The sequence below is a fragment of the Trichosurus vulpecula genome, chromosome 3, assembly GCF_011100635.1.
Source record: "Trichosurus vulpecula isolate mTriVul1 chromosome 3, mTriVul1.pri, whole genome shotgun sequence".
In the NCBI taxonomy this organism is placed as follows: Eukaryota; Metazoa; Chordata; class Mammalia; order Diprotodontia; family Phalangeridae; genus Trichosurus; species Trichosurus vulpecula.
In genome coordinates, this window is record NC_050575.1 from 37,036,194 (window position 1) to 37,052,464 (window position 16,271).

The 16,271-nt window shown below is 41.4% G+C and overlaps 1 protein-coding gene across 1 annotated transcript; it reads right to left on the reverse strand.

Annotated features, from left to right (window-relative positions):
- Positions 1–2,874: 2,874 nt before the first annotated feature.
- On the reverse strand, positions 2,875–7,057 carry SSTR1 (somatostatin receptor 1). Its single transcript, XM_036748350.1, has one exon. It carries the CDS (start codon positions 6,717–6,719, stop codon positions 5,556–5,558), a length of 1,164 nt encoding a protein of 387 aa, XP_036604245.1. The 5' UTR covers positions 6,720–7,057; the 3' UTR covers positions 2,875–5,555.
- Between the last annotated feature and the right edge of the window lie 9,214 nt (positions 7,058–16,271).

Sequence of the window (16,271 nt, forward strand, 5' to 3'; positions counted from 1 at the left end):
ATTATTGTGATTTCATTCAAACATTTCCAGTTGTCTTATGGATTCATTGATTTTTATTTGGTTTATTATAGTTTTCAGGGTGTCTTTTACTTGAGTAAGATTTACCCACTTTCTCTTCTGAGCTATTTATTCTCGTTCCAATTCTTTCCTAATGTACTTTTACTTAATTAAAAAAATCAATAGCTCCAATTCTTTTAATTTTTTTAAAAAATGTAGTTCTTTGGAAAATTCACTTTTTCTTTAAGTCTTGGCTAAAAGACTTTATGAGTTATTTTCTTCATTATGGGGAGTTCTAAACTTATAATGATTTTTGTAGTGGTTGGCATTTTATTTGGTTGATTCATATCTCTAGCCTTAGTTTCTGAACTGGGGCTTCATGCCAGGGCCAGGGCCAGAGCCAGAGCCAGGTGTTTCCTGCTGTTGCACTCAGTTAGCCTTACGTGATCTTACCTTGCATCCCCTGGGTTCCTACATTGATCTCTATGTCCTGAGGTTAGGCCCAGTATTTTTGGGTTTCAGAGCATTCAATTGTACCACATGGCAGAATTCTAGGAATCTGAGTGTGTCTGGGTACTTGGCTGCTCCGGGTTTAGTGCTGCTTCATGGCACTGGGAGTAGCAACTCCTTGGGCTTCCAGGGTCTGGTTTCCTGTTCTGTGACTTCCTCGTGGGGGTCCTCTATTCTGATGAACATGGAGCTTGAAAGTTCCACATGTCTCTGCTACTGGCTTGTTTGCCTATGTAGGCAGTGGCTTTGTTGGTACTGCCCTTTCTTCTTGTTTTTAGGCTTCTGGTTAAATTTTTGTCAGATTCTGGAGTAGAAGAAATCACTGTAGATTCTGATTGGATTTCTTGATCATTTTGTGTGGGGAGAATTTTAGGTTTTTGGTGCAGTCAGAACGGGGCAACTATCTTGACTGAATGTGTCTGATATATTCTTTTCAGTAGAGTTTAACCCCCAGATAGCATACATAAACAGTCATACCATATCCCAATATCCTAAATTGATTAGTCTGAACCTACTGGTTACTTTCTTCTTTCTTCAGTCTCTTTCTGATGTTTGTTGGTTCAGTGGAGAAATACTAATCTAATTAAAGGGATGACCTCTTTTCCTTCCTACCATGATGTGCTAGAGGTCAGAAGCTGTGCTATATCTTTAAATCCATAAAAAAAAGCACTTGATGATATGTACGCTGATATTAAATGGCACAAAACATGATGCATTATTACCACAGTATCAATTAAAGTCTGTCGTGTTGAAGGGGGAATTGATTTGTTCTGGTTGGCCCCAGAAGAAAGAAATAGGAGCCTGTATTACCACTTGTCAGGTATGTTGGAGAGAGGATGCTTTTTTCCCAGGTATCAATTGACCTAGATGTCTGCTTAGGTTCCTATCAAATATTAAATTGTGTGATTTGTGTGATCCCTGGGGAATTGTACCTCAATGTTTGCTCTATATAGCTTCCTTCAAAGCCAATTTGACTAGAATTTGAGGCAGCTAAGTGATGCAGTGGAACATGTGCTGGACTTGGATTCAGGAAGACCTGAGTTTAAATCCTGCCTCATACCCTTACTAGCTGTATGTGATATAACCTTTTCCGATCTCAGTTTCCTTATCAATAAAATGAAGAACATAGTAGCAGATACCATAAAGGGTTGTTGTGAGGATCAAATGAGGTAATATGTGTAAAACACTTTAGAAAGCTTAAAGTGATGTATAAATACCAGCTATTAATATGGAATAAGATACTCATGTGAATAAGAATGAAATGTTGTCTTTAACTACAAAGGTGTCCAGTTTAGTGGGGACCAAATAATATTCTGTAATGCTGTAGATATATTGTATATTTTAAAGCCCCATGATCAATGCGCCCACAGTATACATTTTAGTCCATACCAACTCCGTTCTGATTCAAATTAGGCTCAATGGATTTTTTGGGGGAAGTTAATCATCAAGGTTCTAGTCAAATAATTTCATCATTTATCAGCCTCATTACCTTCACTACCCTGTAAAAAGGTATTTATATGAAAGACTGAGCAAAATAAAAGTTATATTGATAATATTCATAATTTAAAAGACATTTGACATTTTCTGCTACATCTTCAACAACAAACCAGGAGAACCTGGTCTCTCTTAGATTATAGCCCTCCCATAAGCAAATTATGATGTTCTGGTCCCAAAGTGGATGGGATGATGGGATGAAGCCAGAGAAATATCCTTTAGGTAAATAGGGGTATGTAAGGACAAGGCTAGAAAATACTTTGGTCCTCGAGGGTACTTTTTAAAGGAAATTTTAAAAATGAAGAAAAATATGGATACTTGTATTCTACTTATCCTAGGATACCTTTATAAAGCAGTGAGCAGTCATTTTTCTCCCACAACCTTTTCCCCCTTTTACCTGCGTATGTGAATCAGCAGTTTTTTGTCTTTCACAACAAGGTCTAGCACCAGAAGCTTGCTCTCTAATTTAATCTGTAAGGCAAAGTTTGGTAATGACAATGGGGTTAAGAATACTATCAATAAAAAGTAAATATCTCACATGAATAATCATTCAATAATTTTTGGAAACCTTAAGGGTTTCTTTTTCTAATGGTAAAGTAATGAAGTATGTTTCTGGTGGTAATCCAAACCCATCTGATTAAAACCCAAGCTAATTTCCATAGCCTATGGGGTACATGCTTCTGGGTAGTTGATTACAGCAATAAATTTAATATTGTAAAATTACACATATCCAATCCAATCTGACAAACATTTATTGAATACCTACTATGTACAAGGCACTGTGCTAGGCACTGGGAACACAAAGACTGAAACAGTCCTTGCCCTCAAGAAGGTACATTTACTGGGGGTATACAACATGTAAACAGATTAAAATACAATAATATGCCTTTTATTAAGCTAACATCACAGTTATATTAACTAGAATGACAGAATAAGAAGCCCAAAATTGGTATCTTAAGATAAGTATGAGCAAGATATTTTTTTACATGTAAACTTCACTGTTCTTAACGATTCAATTCTATTTAACAAATAAAGATATTTGGGCAAAAATTTTGTCTTAGTTACAACCAAAAGCAATACTGTTCATTTTTTTAAAGGGATCTTTTTTAAGTTACTTTTTAAAAAGCAAAACTTTTTTGCTAAGGAAGGCTAACTATTCTTGAAACATTAATTTTTTTCACATAGTGGCTGGAATTTCTGTTTTGCTTCATTTGCTATCAACGGAAGAACATGAGGGTTTGTTTTCTGTAGTTCTTTATTTAATATCTATACCTGCCTACTTTTGAAAATGATTTGTGGTTGAGAATTTCTAATTGTCTGACTTTGTAACAAAGCTCCATCTTACCACTCATTAATCTAGATTTATAAAATGCTTACTGTGAACTAGATTGAGTTCTTCCAGCTCCAATTCAGTTAGGGAGACATGCAATGTACATTAACTATTCTTTCCATGTTCCCCAAGGAGCTAAAAAGACTTCATGATAAGATAACCCCTGCTTAAACTAAGTCAAAGCCCAGGAAACACAGTGTTAAATGTTTCTTGGTCCTACAGTACTTTGTGTTTATGTTTCTGAGCTTTTAGCTTGAGTCCTTTGGAGTGGTATATTCTAGGTTTCCTGTTAGCTGTATTTGGCATTGTTTCACTGGCACAGAAATATATATGTATACATACATATATACACATATATATGCATACATACATATATACACACTATATGTATACATATACACACATACATTTAAATCTTTTCAAATGTGGCACGGTATCATGCTTGAAGTGCGAAGAACTGGGACCTAGCACTATACATTGCAGGGCACTGAGTTTTGTTAAATATAATTTGTCATACTACAGACTGGAGACCGTAATAAGAAATGTATGAAAAAGTTCTAAAAAGTTTACTAGGCACGCACCAAAAAATGGAAAGAGAAAAGAAGGAAAAGTTAGAGAAAAGGGGGGAAAAGAAGATCCTGAAAGGGTGAAGAATATGAGAAGGAGCCTTCTAGACTAGATCACCTTCTCTCTACCAGAATCTCTTGATACAATTCAAAGAACTTGTATTTAAACTGGGGAGGGTAGGGAAGATAATTTTCAAATACAGTCAGTGAGTGAATAAAGGAATAAGTAGATCAAGGAATGAATGCACACACACATGCAGCTAAGATAGGAGGACTCATTTGGCATACTATTATAAAAACAGCAACCCTTAAAAATTAAATTGCAGGGATCCTGATGGGTGGGGTAGCATTGGGGGTGTTGCATGGGAGAGGGTAAGTAGGCAAACATCTGAGCAGCCCTTGCCACCACAGATTCATAAAAATCTTTTATCTGCTCTGGTCTGGTGCCACTTAGTATCCCACAGGTGGACTGGCCTTACTTAACTCCTTGCACTCCATGGTCGGATTGTAGAAGTAGAGGCCGGGAGATAATGTAGAGGAGGTGATGGGGATTACCAGGGGGCTAACACCTATAAATCAAACCTGAGTTTACCCAGGGAATTGCGCACTCTCTCTACATTTTCTTGGTCTATAATGTTAGCTAAATGGAGTGACAGTAAAAAGGAATGTTAGAAACCAGTGCTAGGGAATGGGAGGTAATAAGTAGAAGAAAAAGGAGGGAATCACCCCAACCTTGGGGTTTTAGGCTCTTGGATGACTAAGCTAATGCTGGTGCTGTGTGTCATAAATAAACTTCCGTTGTTCTAAGCACTCGGCTCCCTGTGGGTGAGGGAGAAGGTAAATGTAGTGGACAATTTCTCTCGGTATTCTGCCAGGAAAGTTTTCTTTTTTTATTTGCTATCTATCTTCCTGAAGTAGGGTTAAAGGTCCCCTATTATTCCCTTATCTCTCTATAGAGTCTCTAAAAACAGACGAAAGAGGGAGAGAAGACTTTTCTGAGGTTTCTCCTTCTCCAAGACAAGTTGACTAGTGTTTGGAATGTGGCAGCAGAGGATGAGAGTCCTAGGCCCAGCTACCTGTCCCTGCCTAGGTGAGTCCAAGATGCAGAGGAGGGCAGGATCAGGAGAGGGAGAAGAAATACAAAGGGAAAGTGACAGTATTGACAATGGAATTTGCCAGCTCCTCTTGTTTGGACCAACAAAGAGAGGTGGAGTAACCAAACAGAGGGACCACTGCGAGGTCGATTAAAGTAACAACAGCAAATCATCAGCTAGAAGCTGACAGGACAAGCCAGAGAGAATGTTGAGAAGGGTTAAAAGGGTGGGGAGGGAGATGGTAGGAATAGGGACACTATAGAAAAGAAGATTGGAGAAAGGATAGTATGCAGTCCTGGACGCCATCCCAGTTTCACTGCCCCTACTCATTTCAGCTCCTTTTTTTTGTTTTTTCAAAATTATAGTCCTCCCACCTCTTCCTTTGATTCCCTTGTCCAACTTTCTGGTATGCCCCTTCCCCCTTCAACTCGACCTGCACTCTACGGCATGCTTCCTGGAATTGTCCCAGTCTTGTGATATCCCCTTCCGTCCATTTGAATATCACCCCACCCCCACCGTCCCTGAGCCCAATTCACCACCTAGCATTTCTTCCCCAATAGTCCTTCAAAGGGTGCTAATCCTGGAGGTGCAGGTTCCGTTGCCATAGAGGCCTCTGGATTCCACATTATCTGGTTGGTAGTCCTCCACGCTGTACCCCCGACTTTTGAGGGCGGTGGCGTAGTAGTCAAGCGGTTCTTCTGTGTTTTCCATCCAGCTAAGGCAAAGGATGCGCTGGAACGAGCGCTTGAAGTTGTCCGAGAGAAAGCCGTAGAGAATAGGGTTGGCACAGCTGTTAGCATAGCCCAGGATGACTGAGAGCTGGCTCACGGTGGCATCGTCCTGTTCAGCAAAGACATTAACCAGTTGCACCACATAGAAGGGCATCCAGCAGATGACAAAGACCATTACCACCATCATAACCATCAGGGTGATTTTGCGCTCTGAGCGCTTGCGTTGTTGCCAGCCGGCTTTGAGGGCTACCATGCGTATCTTGGCAATGATGAGCACATAGCATAAACAGATGGCCCCGACTGGGAGGAGAAAGCCCATGAGGAAAGTATACAGGACGAAACCTACAAGCCAGCTCTGAGCAGGCTCTGGCATAAGCATATTGCAGGCCACCGTGCCATCGCTATTGGCAGCCGTGCGGGAGAAGACGATGATAGGCAGGATGACCACTAGCGAGAGCACCCACACCCCCAGGTTCACCACTTTGGCCACGGTGGGCCGACGGTAGCGGGCGGCCTTGATAGGGTGCACCACAGCCACATAGCGGTCCACGCTGAGCACAGTTAGGCAGTAGATACTAGTGAACATGTTGACTGCGTCCACACTGAGCACCAGGCGGCAGAGCAGTGCGCCGAAGGGCCAGTGGTGCAGCAGCGTGGAGGTGACTAAGAAGGGGACGCTCAGCATGAGCAGCTCATCTGCGATGGCCAGGTTAAGAATGTAGATGTTGGTGGCCGTCTTCATTTTGGCATAGCGCAGGATCACATAGATAACCATGGAGTTGCCGCAGAGCCCCACGAGACAAACCACGGAATAGATAAAGGATATGAGGATGGCGCTCCCTTGCCCCTCGCTCAAGGTCCCATTCTGACTAGCGTTGCGCCCTGGTTCCTCTGTGCCCTCAGGAGCTATGGACCCAGGGCCGGGCCCACCGCTGCTACTGCTGGGGCTGCTGCTGGAAGAGGAGGAAGGAAACGAGGCAGTATCGTTGGGAAACATTCCGTCCTGGGTGCTAGGCGGGGTCTGAGACGCACTCTCTTGCTCTGGTCCTCCCCTAGTGCTCCGCAGTCTGTCCCGTGGCTCTTGGGAGCTCCCACTTCCCAGATTGCTCCTTCACCTCTTTCAGGTTACCGGTGTAGGGCACTGTGAGAGAGACTACGGCTCGAAATGTTGCTCAGGCTCGGGAGGGCGGCTGGGCGCATTGCCGGAGTCTTGTCTGCGCTCTGCTGCTTGATTTTCTGGGGCTCCGGGGAGCAGAATAGCTTGGGGAGGCGAAAGAAGGCTGGCTGAAGGACCAAGCTGCGGAAGATTAATTGGCGCGGCTCTGGTGCTGGTGAATGATTAATAAGCTCTAGGACGTCAGCAGCTACGAAAAGGAAAAGAAAAAAAAAAGAGGGTGGAGGTCGATATAGTTATATCCCGTTCCCACTCCAGTTTCCCCGCTTTTCCCACCTTTATTTTTTCTTCCCATCCCCAAAGATAGATCTACACGAAGTGAGCCCTTGTTCTTGTTCCTGTCCCACTGAGGAATGGCACCTGGCTAAACCCAACTCTGTCTTCACTTCACTCTTCCCAATCTCTAATCGAAATTGGCAAGTTTCCCCACATTATTATATGCTATCGAAAGAGGCACTGCAAAACCTAAAACCTAGCTCCTGCGCCAAGGACGCTTGTGACAGCCAAAGTTCCCAGGGACAGCTCTCTAGAGCCCCACCAAAGCTCCCCTAGTTTTTTCCTCAGGTTTTGGCTTGTGACTCAAAGGGGAACCTCGGATATACTCACTGCGCTGTCCTTGGTGACAATCTTTAGTCCCGCCCCTCCTCACTGCTCTCTCTCTACCTATTTTTCTCTCTGAACCTCACTTACAGTAGCACGCTAAGAGCAACATCCCAGCCCTTACCTCCTTAAGCGCTGCTGGGATACAGACAGGTGATCCGTTCAAAAGGCATGTGCCGCCTTTAAGCTTTTTCGGAGCCGTAGTACCACACAACCTAAACCTATTCCTTTCCCCTTTCTCCTCCCCCATCGCCCCCCAACCTCCTCTCTCCCAGCAATTCTTATGCAGTATGACAGGCCCCTGCTGGTGCGCGCGCGTACACACGCACACACACACACACACGCACGCACACACACACACACGCACGCACGCACACACACACACACACACACACACACATACACACACACTATTTGCATAAGATCCAGCGTTATGTAAAACCAAAAGAATTGATTTTTTTTTAAGAAGAAAAAATTTCAATAATAAGAATCAGCTATCTGGCCACATGTTTAGGAATAAACAAAATAAAATAACAAATAAAATGTGACAAATAAAATGACAACAACAAAAAAACTCGTTTCTCCAAGTCACTCCAAGTCTCCAAGACGCACACTCATGGCTGAAATAGAACCTACGGCTCCCTCTGGAGTATGCTGGGTGCTATTGGAAATCCTTCCTGGTTTTCAATGAACATTTAGAGAGGTCATGCTACTTGTGCCCTCACTGTACTTTGTTGCACGATGGAGACTATGGACTTCAATTCAGTTCAAGAAACATTTATTAACCTCATACTTTGGAAATGATTTTGTGCATACAAACTGTAAAACAAAGCAGTTTCTGCTCTCAAGAAGCTTACATTCTATTAGAGAGATACATGTACACAAGCACAAGACAAGGCAATTTGAAGATCTGGGGAACACTTGCAGCTTCACGGAGAAAGTGGTCCCTGAGTTGAATGTGGGTAGGGTGATGAGTGTAAAGACAGACAAGAAAAAAAAGAAATTCCTCTAGGGAGCAGGGAGTGGAAGGTGACGGGAGAGTTGTGAAAGCCTCAACAATAGTTTCATGCAACATTTTATGAATACATTTCAAGAAGATTCCATTTCTGGAATCTCAGACTTCCCTGTATTTGGGGGGGAGCAGGAGTTTGCACCTTATTAATCCTTCCAAATAAACCTGGGGCAAAACCAAGAGGGACAACTAGGCACTAGGCAGGGAACTTTGCTGCTGCTGTTGCTAAGGAGAATGAGGACATTCTGATAAAGTGCTTTGCATACGTTGTTACATAAATTATCACATTTGATCACAGATGCAGAAATCTCAGTGAAGTTTCAGACTAAACTTGTATTCAGGTGGCTCTCTGTGGATGAAAGATTATATGGCAGAGGCAGTGTGGTGCAGTATAAAGTGTGATGAACTTTGGAGTGCTAAACTTGGAGTCAGTGAGATCTGAATTCAAATCCCAGCTCAACCATTTAATCCTATGTGATCTTGGGTAGGTCATGTAACATTTAAGGTGCTTAGTTCCTCATCTATAACATGAGGGGGCGATGTGACTTCTAAGTTCTCTTCCAACTCTATAGTGTCCCCAAAGTTTCAAGACACCATGCACATGGTGCTGCAATCCTATGAGCAACTAAATGAATAAAAGGGACCCTTGAATGTTACTAGCCTCATTTGTCTCAAATTTACCTAGTTTTCTTCCAATGGCTAGTGGCAAAGGGAGGTCCAAACTCCTCTAGTTCTCCTGTTTCTTATAAATTTTAACTTTTACTGCAAAAATTTCTAATACAGACAGGCTCTGCTATGTCTTTTTATTTGATTTTTCTTTCTCTCCTTTTGGCAGTCATTGAGACATAGCTCTCCAGCCTCTTTCTTTCAGTTTTTTAAAATCTTATATATTTTATTTTATGAATTTTAAAATATTATTATGAGAAGGAGGCCATAGGCTCATCAGGTGGCCAGAGGAGTCCACATAACAAAAAAGTTAAGAACCTCTGGTCTAGGAGTATGTAAATGATGTTTATACTTATATGATCTCCTATTTATGGGAAACTTGCATTTCCTTCAAGAAGATGTTCAGTGTAATCCCTCTCTCTTGCTTTTGGGAAATACAAACTGGATGCATATTTAACCTTGCCCTGTGTCTCCACTTTGGTTGACAGAGGCAAAATGTCCCTTGTCTCTCTAAAGAGGCCAAAACCCTTTTCCCAAATTTCTATTTGTGCTATCATTAATTTCATGATCAATCAAAAATATTTATTAAGTGTCTTTTCCAAGCCAGGCACTGTACTAGGAACTCAAGATACAAATCAAAGAATGAAACCATTCCTACTGTCAAGGAGACTGCATTTTAACAAAGAAGTAAGAGGCCATCAGAGTTTTCATTTTTCAGAAATCAGACATATGGACAGACAATATTGAAAAGAAGACTCCTTCAGGAGGTTAACAATTTGAATAAACACTGCATGTGGCTAGCAACTAGGAATCAGAGCTCTATATCTCCTGTCTCATCTTCCTTGATTGGGCACAGAGCAAGTGTCCCATATTTCAAAAGGCCATGTGGTCTTGTAGGTGGAGCCTACCAGAGTCATGAAGGGTTAGGAACCAGCACCCAGAGGTCAAACACATCCACTCAACCTTGTCCACATCACATTCTATGTAGTGGCATGCAAGATGCCAGATTTCTTCTTTTCCTATAATTTCAAAGCCAAGTTTAAGCATGTTACCAAACTGATGAACTCTAGAACCATCTATTCTTCTATTTCTGAAGACTGATATCTTTGGGGCAATGTTCTTGTGATAGCAACGCAATAGGTTAAGGTTGACATCTGCATCACTCTTGGCTTGAACATCTTTCTTTTGGCAAGGAAGTTGTGTCTATTCACTAAGGTGCTTTTTGTGCTCAGTTGGTCTCCTTGATACAGCAATTGACACACCTCAGTTCAGCAAAATTGTGTTCATAGCATTTCCTCCATATTCCTTCAACTTCCAGTACTTTCCTAGGCCTCCTCCACTGCACTAGTCTCTCTCTTTTGTCAAATCTGAAAAGAAATGACCAAAGAGTCCCAGAGGTTACGCAACTATTGTTAACTATGAAAATACCAAAGAGCTCACAACCACAGGTGTCACAACCATGGTTAACTCTAAGAAATAAAATAAAACCAAAATAAAACCAAAGAGCCAACAGTGGTCATAAGCAAAAAGCTTTATTCTGGTGGAGAGGGAAACTACACACGTGTGCCAGGGCCTGCTCTAGGAGGTGACCTTCTTTAGTGAGGCCAAATCCCTAATATATATCTATATATATGTATAGCAATGGCCACGCAGTGGGTTGTAGCCCTGACAATGAGGGGCAACAGCAGCAATGAGATGTTTGGTTCACAGGAGGGCTTCATGACCAGAACACAGTTCCTGCAGGTGTTTGTCTGAGCTCAGAGACTACCTAGGGCTGGTGTAAAACAATTCTGGGATTTTGCTGTGGCAGAGTTCATCTGGAGGGTGAGTGCAAAGGATTGTTGTTATGCCAAGCTTAGAGAACAGCCTGCTTGCTGGGCCTTAGCCCTGGAAAACAGTGTCTTCTAATAATAATAAAGAGAAGAATAAAAAGATAGGAATGGTCTTGGTATGGGGATTCTGATACTCTTTTTTCCCCACCTTGACCCTTTGGTGAAGTAGTTCAGCTCTACATTATTCTCTTTTCTTGAGTTCCTAGATCCCTTATCATATCGTTGATTGTACCTTGCCAAGCCTCAGCCTTGGATTGTTCCTCCAGTCTGCTGCCTTCACTCCTACACACATATTGCTGAACAGAGGTAGAGCAAATCGCATGGTCTGACTGGGTCCACTACAAATTTGTTACACAGCCTCAACTGGCTCCTCACTGCTGCTAGGTAATCCTTCTATACCTTCCTTATCAACTCATTATCCCACAATTCATGGTGATTCTTCCATATATTTTCATCTCTCCTCAAAACTCCCATGGGTCCCCCCCCCACCTTAGCTGAGCATCTTGCCTCATATTTTATAGAAAAAATTAAAGCCCATTGTTCTGAGCTCCTTCTTCTCTTCCTTATCTCTTATTACCCAGATGCCTTCTGCCTCTCTTTCCTCCCCCTATCTCCAATGAAGAGGTCACCCTACTCCTTACTCAAGATACACCCTACACAAGGATCCCGTTCCAGCCCACCTCCTCCAACAGATGGCCTTCTCTGTCATCCCTGCTCTCTCACTTATCTTCAGTCTCATCCTGTCCCCTGGATTTTCCCCGACTGCCTACAAATATGCCCATGTCTCTCCATCTTCAAAATACCTTCACTTGATCTTTCATCCCTGCTAACTATTATACAATTATCTCTTCTGCACTCTGTGGCTTGAGAAGGCCATCTACAATAGGTGCCTCTATTTTCTTTCCTCTCATTTTCTTCTTGCCCTTCCGCACACAATTCAGCTTCTGACTTCATTATTCCATAGATTCTGCTCTCTCCAAAGTTGCCAATGATTTCTTAATTGCCAAATCCAACGGTCTTTTCTCAATTCTCATTCTCCTTGACACTGTTGATCACCCACTTCACTCTGAATTTTTGGGACACCATTCTCTCCTGGTTTTTTCCTACCTATCAGAACACTTCTCAGTCTCCTTTGCTGGATCCTCAACCAGGTCACTCCCTCTAACCACAGGTGTCCCATACGACTTTGTCTTGGGTCCTCTTCTCTTTTTCCTCTATATTATTTCACTTGGTCATCTCATCAGCTCCAATGGGTTTAATTATCACCTACATGCTGATTATTTTCAAATTTATCTATCTTGCCCTAACTTCTGTGCTGACTTACATTCTCATACCTCCAATTGCCTTTCAGATATCTTGAACTGGATGTCCAGTAGACATCTTAAAACTCAACATGACCCTAACTTATCTTTCCCCTAAACCTTCCCCCTTCCGAAATCCCCTATTACTGCCAAGGGTATCACTTTCTTCCTAGTCCCTCAGACACGCAATCTATATATTATCCTTGACTTCTCACTAAATCTCATCCCCAATCTCCAATTTTAATCTGTTGCCAAGACCTGTGGATTTCACTTTTGTAACATCTTTTAAATATACACCCTACTCTCCTCTGATACTGCTACCCTCATCACCTAATGCTTGGACTATTGCAATAGCCTGTTGGTGTCTGCTTGCTTCAAGTTCTTCCCCACTCAAATGCATCCTCCATTCAAGGCACTAAAGTGGTTTAAAGTGAAAGGGTCACTATGTCATGCATATCCCCTTGCCCCCCACTCCATAAACTCCATTGGCTCTCTATCACCTCCAGGACCAAATACAAAATCCTCAAGTTGGCATTCAAAGCCCTTCATAACCTACTTAACTCTCCACTTGTTTCCATTCTTCCTATAACTTACTTTCTACCATGTACTCTTTAATCTAGTGATACTTGTTTTGCCTCTTTGCTCTTCCTCGAACAAGATACTCAACTTCTCAGGACAGGCCATTTCTCTGGCTGTCCTCCATTCCTAGAATGCTCTTCCTCCTAATCTCTACCTCCTCGCTTCACCGATTTCCTGCAAATCCCAACTAAATGGAGCTTAGAGAAGTGAAGTGTCCTTCAAGTCCCAATCAAATGGGGCTTAGAGAGATTAAGTGATTTGCCCAGGTCCATATAGCTAGTAACTGTCTAAGGTAGGATTTGAACTCAGGTCTTCCTGACTCCAAGTCCAGCACTCTGAGGAACTGTGCCAACTAGTAGATTCGGTATCAGGAGACCTATGTTTAAATCTAAGCTCTACCACTTATAGGACCTTGGCAAATCACTATTTGGGACTATTCCCTCATATGTAAAATGGACTTGACAATTTCAGAGGTTCCTTTCAGTTCTAAATCTATGATACTATGATCCTAGTTTGTTCTAACTTTGCTACTACAAAAGTGTGAATATTTTGGTGGATGTGGGAATTTCTTTTTAACCTGAATCTTTTTGGGGCATGTGCCTAATAATAGAATCTCTGTGTTAAAGAGTATGGATATTTTAGTCATTTTTAAAACATAATTCCAAATTCTTTTTGAGGATGATTGGAACAATTCATAGCTCCATCAACAGCAGAATTGTTTATAATTCTTCTTTAAAGAATTATTTGTTTATATTATTTGGACACTTATTTATTGAAGAATGTCTGCAGGCATTATATATTTGCATTAGTCCTCTATGTATCTTGGAATCAGACCCTTATCAGAGATATCAGATGCAAAGATTTTTCCCCTTGAACTATCACCCTCCCTTCTTATTCTAGTTGCATTAATTTTGTTCATGTAAAAACATCAATTTCAGGTGATCAAAATTATGTTTTTTCTTTTATGATCAACTTTATCCTTTACTTAGTTAAGAATTATTCTCCTAGCTTCAGCTGCGAAAGGCACCTGGTTTGATTCTCCTGGCTTCTTTCAGGTCTTGCAACAGGAAGGAGTGACTGCAGCCTGGCACGAGATACATATCACCTGCCTCTCCCAACTTCATCCTAAGATCATCTTTAGGGCCCAGTTCAATTCTCCTGGACCTTTTCCAGTCCTGTACCAACCTATGACGGGACCCTTGACACATCCCATCCCCAGGGCCTTCCCCAAGGTAGGCAGGCACCACTTCCTTCTGACAAAACTCCTATAACTCCTCCTGTTCCTTTCTGCTATGAAACAGGCCTGTTGAGGTCTCACAAGATGAAACATTATCAGCTATCATGAGGATAGTCTTCAAACAATCTAATCACATGCCATCTTCAACAGATCTCTCTCAAACCATTGATATCCTGTCAGTCACTGTGGTGAACATTCCTTCCAGTAATTCTGAACCCCAAGCTACTGATATGCAAATCTGTGCCCCATTCCCAACTCTGCACTGCATTGCTCACATCTACCTCAACGCTATTCACCCAATGTCCCACTCTAGATCAGCCCACTGTTGCTCTCTCTAATGCTTGCTCCATAATTAACTTTCTTTCTCCTCAGAATTCTTACTTTTGTACTGTTTTTATTTTCTGGCACTCACTGACCCCTGGCCCCACCTCTTCTCACCAACTTTTCCAATACTAGCTATACTTCTTTCTCCACACTTCCCCCCACCCCTCAGTGGTTGCCGTTGCAGAATTGGAATGTGACTTGCTCCCCATTGCCATTTCCAGTCTTTTCCTCTATAACCATTGCTAAATAAGTTCTTTTCCTCTGAGGTCATACTGTCCAAATAATCACCCAGTCCAGATTTTGGTAGCCATTATCTATAGACCTCTTAGGACGTTCTCTTTCTTTCTTCAATGAGTTTACTACTTGGCTCATTCTTTTTTCCCCTTCACTTACTTCTACCTTGCTATAAGGACACTTCAACATACATATTGATATTTCCTGCAAATATCCTTTTTCAGCTTGAGTTTAAAGTTGAATTTACAAATTACTGGCTACTTTGGAGAATGATTAGGGGAAATTGAATTTACTTTTTAATTTTAATTTTGTTCACAGGAATTTTTTTTAATGTTCCATGGGGGTGCATTCTAGTAAGAGACAACATGAAAGGAGGGTTTCTCTGATTACACCCATTATACAATGTGACCAAACAGTGCTGCCTCCATGATGTTTGAGCATCAACATGGTTGACTTTCCTCATTATACCTCAATAGTCAATGTGTATGGTGTTATCCATTTGGATGCCACCATCAAGAGTGCAGATTGTAACACCTTCTTGCGCTCTTTCATCTTTCTTGATTCTTGACCATGCGTTCCTATAAATCTTACATAGGAGATCCACCCAATGAACTAGAAGCCTTCTAATAAATCTTTGAATGTTGTATAGGCAGCAGATTCAGATTGTCCTTCTCTTTTTGTCCCCTTACTATTATTTGACCTACCTCTTTCTTCTTCTTTTTTTGATACTATCTTTTCTGGATGATATATTTTATTCTACTTCTTGTAAGTCATCATTAATAAAAGTATTTGGCCATAGCTTGCTTATAACTATTACAAGTCTCATCATTGCCTCAGGCTCATTGGTTTACCTCCACAAAGGATTGTGTTCAATTATTCATGGTCATATACATTTTTTGGGAGAATACTGTTTAAAAATTTTTTTTGTTTTCCTTTTTTTTTTGCAGAGCAGTTTGAAATTTTGGAAACTGCTATATAATTGCTGAAATGCAATTCAGTTTAATTTCTTCAATTCCATTCTGAAGTAACTTATAGTATGTCTACACAGGGCATCTAGATGGCACAATGGGTAGAGCACTGGGCTTGGAATCATCAAGACTCATCTTTATGAGTTGAAATCTGCCCTCCGACACTGGGCAAGTTACTCAACCCTGTTTACCATGGTTTCCTCATCTGTAAAATGAATTGGAGAAGGCAGTGGCAAACCACTCTAATATCTTTGCCAAGAGTACTCCAAATGGGGTCACAAAGAGTTGGACATGACTGAAAAACTGAACAACAATATCTACAAAACCACAAGCTTATGTTAATAGATTAAGCCCATGGATTGTGCATCCAGCTATATATCTTAATCTGGAAAATGGATATTATTCATCTGCTTGGTTTTTCCTGTGTAAAATATTAGGCTAATCTCTTTTGAATGGCCATGGATGTTACTGAGGAGAACCTGCAGTATTTTAGGCTTGACGCTATCAGTACAATGTCATTTGTAAATAGGAGCATCTAGAGGACCTCATCACCCTTTCCTATTTGTCCATCTTCCATGATAGTGGCCAGTAACCATTGGCATGCATATATTTCCCTGTTTAT

Coding starts and splice junctions, on each gene's coding strand:
- SSTR1 (XM_036748350.1), bottom strand. CDS start 6,719: ATGTTTCCCAACGATACTGCCTCGTTTCCTTCCTCCTCTTCCAGCAGC.